Source organism: Haliotis rubra, unplaced genomic scaffold (assembly GCF_003918875.1).
Source record: "Haliotis rubra isolate DU_JTF1 unplaced genomic scaffold, ASM391887v1 Scf1046, whole genome shotgun sequence".
NCBI lineage: Eukaryota > Metazoa > Mollusca > Gastropoda > Lepetellida > Haliotidae > Haliotis > Haliotis rubra.
Window position 1 is genome coordinate 316,552 of NW_025764944.1, and position 6,000 is coordinate 322,551.

The 6,000-nt window shown below is 37.0% G+C and overlaps 1 protein-coding gene across 1 annotated transcript in view; it reads right to left on the minus strand.

Annotated features, from left to right (window-relative positions):
• Positions 1–5,892, minus strand: part of LOC124275355 (transmembrane protein 131-like) — a gene marked incomplete at its 5' end in the record, with an annotated part of 42,002 nt that extends 36,110 nt beyond the window's left edge. The window contains 2 exons of the mRNA XM_046710867.1: positions 4,635–4,785; positions 5,812–5,892. Of these exons, the coding sequence (XP_046566823.1) occupies positions 4,635–4,785; positions 5,812–5,892 (232 nt within the window). The remainder of the gene's footprint in view (positions 1–4,634; positions 4,786–5,811) is intronic.
• Between the last annotated feature and the right edge of the window lie 108 nt (positions 5,893–6,000).

The following is a 6,000-nucleotide window of genomic DNA, read 5'->3' on the forward strand; positions in this document are numbered from 1 at the left end:
ATATGTATATGACCACGACAAGAAAGATATAGTTTGTGTCTCAAAAAGACAACCTACCCCAGCGGGATCGCAAGCACAACAACAAACAAGCTACAGTGCAGCAGTGACAGCCGAACCACGTGGGTCCTTGTTTACATCTAGTGAATCCGGAAGCAGCAGAACAAGGGAGGCCACTCCAAACTGCTGAAGTGAAGGCCGAGGCTCGTTTGTTTACAAACAAAGTGACGGAGTTGACATTCTTTCATGGAATATAGAGGGACTACGTAAACATGACCAATGTGGATCTCCTCTGAAGAACTACTGCAATAAGTTCGACGTAATCGGATTCTGTGAATCGCCTGATTTTTTGCCAGGCTATGGTGTTTTCAACAGTGTACGTCAGAAAGTCAGACGACTTGGCCGGTATAGCGGTGGTGTAACTGTCTTCATAAAGTCATGCTTAATTGTAGATGGATATTGTAAGCGTCTTTATGAACATTTTAAGGACTGTATAGTGATTCTACTACATACGTCACGGTTAGATTGGGATCGAGACACTATTTTAATTTTCAAGTATCACCAGAAAACTCTCCTATATATAATAATGATGATAAAGATGGTATATCTGTATTGGAAGACTACATATCAACTATACGATGCGATTATCCTGTAGACCATATACTTCTGTGTGGAGACTTCAATGCCAGGATGAAGGATTTTCTCGACTACATCCCTGATGACAATTTAGACTGTATTTATGATTCAGCAGACTATCCCAGTGATGACTTTGATACTCCCCGAACAAGCAAAGACTTTCATTTTCACAATAATTATGGCATTAAATTGTCTGAACTTTGTCGAACATTTGGAATCCATACCTTTAATGGCCGGCTCCATAATGATAAATCTGGTGAGTTTACTTGTATCACTCACAATGGCTCCAGTGTTGTGGACTATATGATTGGAAGCTCATCATTATTCCACAAGGTTAGAAATTTTGGGATAGGTACTCTGGACCTCTCCTGTCATTTTCCCCTCTACTGCACTCTTGATATTTCATGTGCTCTGTCTAACTCTGAATGTACCACAACTTCTAATACAGATGCTAGTCAGCAGGCCACTACTGAGGAGGATTCATGGGTTAGATATGTGTGGTCTAAGGACTGTAATAGTCAGTTTGCAACACAGTTTCACAACAAATTGTTAGATATGTCTGTTACACTAACTGACCTTGTGTATACCAATATTGATGAAGCAGTTAATCTCTTAGTTAGTGTGATACAACAAACTGCTTCCCATACTAGAAGTGTGTATCGTAGCTTTGATAAGCACAGGGACAGATCACAGCCCCCCTGGTGGGATGCAGAGCTGGAACAACTAAAACACGATAAATATTCTGCATTACGTGCACACAGAGACAATAATCAGGACTTGGATATATTTCGACAACTACAAAATTATTTAAAAGACATTCATATCCAAAAGGAGAATTATCAGTGTAAACAGAGACAGAAACTAGTGGATTCCAGCAGTGACTCAAGCCAATTTTGGAAATTATTGAAACAATATAGAATGTGCGACAGTCTTCCCTCATCTATCTCATGTAATCAGTGGTTTGATCACTTTCTATCATTACTTTGTGTTGACCAGCCTGATGTTTTACCTATTGTTTCACCACATGTTGTAAATACTACTGATGTGTCAACACTTAATGCTGCTATTACTGAGCAGGAAGTTTTGTTTCACATTTTACATTCTCCTAACAATAAGTCCCCTGGACCTGATGGTATATCAAATGAGTTTCTTAAAGCATCAAGTGCCTCCATTGTACCTTTTCTCACAGTACTGTTTAATCAGATATTTGATAGTGGTAATTTTCCATGTGGTTGGGGCAAGAGTATTATATGCCCTCTGTTCAAATCTGGCTGTAAAAGTAACCCAAATAATTATAGGGGTATATCTCTTATTGATTCTATTTGTAAAACATTTTCCTATATTTTGAATAAGCGTTTAAAATCATGGTGCGATGCACATGAAATTATTAATGAGTCCCAGGCAGGCTTCAGAGCAGGGTACTCCACAATTGATCATATTTTCTCTCTTCAGGCTTCTGGTAAAAGGAGAGGTAGATTTTATTGCCTTTTTATTGATTTCTCAAAGGCTTTTGACACAATAAGACATGATGTTCTCTTGCAATCTTTATCTGAAGTTGGTATTTCTGGTAAATTTTATAATATAATATCATCAATGTACAGCAGTTTATCTGCATGTGTTGGAACTTCAAAGGGTTTATCTAAGTGTTTTACATGTAATATTGGTACCAAACGTCAGGGTTATGTGTGTTAAGCCCACAGCTGTTTATCATATTTATTAATAAGTTGTTTTCCCTAATGGAACAGGAAGGTGGTATAGGTGTTAATGTTTCATCTGATTTTAACAATTTGTGTTCACTAATGTTTGCTGATGATGTTTCTGCACTATCTGATACTTGTAATCAGTTACAAAAGAAGATAAATGCACTTGAATGTTTTGTAAACAAACTGGAATGTCAATTAATTTTAGTAAAACAAAGTTCTTGTCTTTAGAAATGGTGGGCCATTACGGGAATATGAAAAGTGGTCCTATAATGGCAATCCTATTGAAACTGTATCCTTTTATAAATATCTAGGACTTGTATTTACACCAAAGCTGGGTATGGAGTAAAAGCAAAGCTGTTTGGTATCTCAAGCTAACAAAGGATATATTTTTCTGTAAATGGTTTTCAAAAAAGATGGGAAGAGTAAATTGTAAAGACTTGTTTAAGATTTTTGACTGCATGGTTTCACCCTATTTTGTGTTATGGGTCTGAGATTTGGGGTACTAACTATTGTAGCATCATTGAGTCTGTTCAGGTAAAATTTTGTAAATATTTCTTGAAAGTTGGTAAATCTACCTGTAATAACATGGCTCTTGGTGATTGTGGCAGACTTCCTCTACAAATTACTTATATGACTAAAGTAATTAAATACTGGTGTCACCTATTTGTATATGCCTTATGATAGACTGCCAAAACATTGTTATATTATGCTCAAGTCCTTAGATGATGTTGGCGCACTACTTGGGCAACTTGTGTCAAAAATATTTTATTTAAGTATGGTTTTGGCTATGCATGGATCAGTCAGGATGTTGGCAATGTTGATTATTTCATATCCTTGTTTAAGCAGAGACTTTCGGATAATCTTAAACAATGTTGGTCCACTTCAATTCAAAATTCAAATAAGTGTTTTATTACTCCCAATTTAAGACATTTTTAAATGTGGAAAGGTATTTAAATTCTGATATTCCTTTACATCTCAGATCTGCACTCTCTAAATTTAGATGTGGAAATTTTAATTTAGCTGTTGAAACTGGTAGATACAATAAAGTTAATTACAACGAGAGACTATGTCTATTTTGTAGAATTGGATGACAAAAATGTTATTGAAGATGAATTCCATGTACTCCTTAAGTGTGAACGTTTTTTCTGATTTAAGGTTAAGATATATTCAGAAATATTTGACTGATTTTGATCCAAATGCCAGTTTTATTAACATTATGAAAACACATAATGATTGTATCATAAGAGATGTCAGTATTTTCCTGTTTCATGTACTTCAGCGCATTAGAAATGTTCCTCTTACACAGCATGTGCACTAAACTATCTATATCATATGCGAATGACTGTATGATGGGCCTGTGGCCTTTTACTGAATAAACTTGTCTGTCTGTCTGTCTGTCTGAACTTTTCAAAATATTACCTTCTCACGCGCTTGCACACATGCACACACACCACTTGGATATAAGCAGGCATCACTTGATTAACTCCCCTGATATCAAGGGGTTATCTCCCTTTGACCTGTTTCACATTGGCTGTTTCTTAATTCATGGTTCATTGTGGCAAAAGTGCCTTAGTATAAATATTTGTTTTTGCTGTAATATACATAAAATTTAGAACTGATCTAATATGTGTGTGTGTGGGGGAAGAGTGAGAGTGAGAGTGAGGTGAGTGAGAGAGAGAGAGAGAGGGCACAGAGAGAGAGAGAGAGAGGGAGAGAGGGAGAGTATTCATTACATTTTCAATAGACAGAATTACAAATGGTAGTTAAGAAAACAGAATACAGGCTGACTGTGTGGAAAGTTAATCATCCAATGATCACACATCAACCAGGTTTATTGTATTTTTATGCTACAAAGTAAAATAATTCAATTTGTCTGTGACAGTTGAGACGTGTCTCAAGACAATGTCTTGTGAACCTTGCTTCAGACAAATATCCATAGTTTATAACACAGATATTACATCTACACAAAACCATGAAGGACAATTTTCTGGTAATGATAGTAAATAAGGACTTCAAAATGACACAAATATTTTCAAGTTGTCAAAATCCAACTGAATTTGGTATCTTAATTTTGTAAAGGAAACGTATTTTGTGTTGTTGGACATGATCAAGTCCTCAAAAACACATTTTCATTCTCTAATTCAGTCAACAAAAACTCTCACAAATACTCGACTGTACATGTGTCAGTATTCTAGTTTTTTCATCCATATAATTTTGAGGATATTGCTGTATGGGCACACATATTACTATTTTCACAGACTGCTGTGTGATCGTGGTGATGTACACAAGTTGACCTACCTGACGACACCTCCACCTCCACAGGCAGTATCAGCATCTCAGACTCACTCTCCTGGTTGGTTTTTATCCTGATGAATGCTGTGTGGTTGTTTTCTATTCGACCCACAAAGTTGGCCCGCATTACAGGCTTAGTCTCAAATGGTTGTAATTCCTGTCAAGGTAATCAAGGGAGAGAACTATTAAGGTCAAATGGCTGTAACTCCTGTCAAGGTAATCAAGGGAGGGTACTATCAAGGTCAAATGGCTGTAATCTCTGTCAAGGTAATCAAGGGAGGGTACTATCAAGGTCAAATGGTTGTAATTACTGTCAAGGTAATCAAGGGAGGGTACTATCAAGGTCAAATGGCTGTAATTCCTGTCAAGTTAATCAAGGGAGGGTACTATCAAGGTCAAATGGCTGTAATTCCTGTCAAGGTAATCAAGGGAGGGTACTATCAAGGTCAAATGGCTGTAATTCCTGTCAAGGTAATCAAGGGAGGGTACTATCAAGGTCAAATGGCTGTAATTCCTGTCAAGGTAATCAAGGGAGGGAACTATCAAGGTCAAATGGCTGTAATTCCTGTCAAGGTAATCAAGGGAGAGAACTATCAAGGTCAAATGGCTGTAATTCCTGTCAAGGTAATCAAGGGAGAGAACTATTAAGGTCAAATGGCTGTAATTCCTGTCAAGGTAATCAAGGGAGAAAACTATCAAGGTCAAATGGCTGTACTCCTGTCAAGGTAATCAAGGGAGGGTACTATCAAGGTCAAATGGCTGTAATTCCTGTCAAGGTAATCAAGGGAGGGTACTATCAAGGTCAAATGGCTGTAATTCCTGTCAAGGTAATCAAGGGAGGGTACTATCAAGGTCAAATAATTACAAACGACCCAAATCATTCTGCATTTGTTATGTCGTTAACTCTTTTCTCAAATCTCTCAAACATACTTGAAACATAACATGTATTTGAATACTTTACAAGCAACTTATTTCATCAGCACTAGTCTAAATATTTATTACATACATACAAAAATGCTCATGGAGAACTCATATTCCCAAGGCTGGCAACAAGAAAATCTATTTTCAGCAGAAACTTAAAATTGTGTCATCGAATGGGGGGTTCAGTGGGGTGATTGTGATATAAAATCGGCGGAAAAGTGCAATGCCTGTATTCCTTAAATGTAACAAGAAACATTTTTACCCATAATTCTTTTGATGCTTCTTTTGCTCCTGATGGGAGTTCTAGATGTAAATCTCCCTCACTAGAAAACATTTCCAGCACCTGGTGGAAGAGAGACAGACAGACAATGAACAGGTGCCCTGACTATCCACACTTGGTAAGTTGAGGTTGGTGTCGAAACTATCACTGACATCTATTGTCATGTCTAAA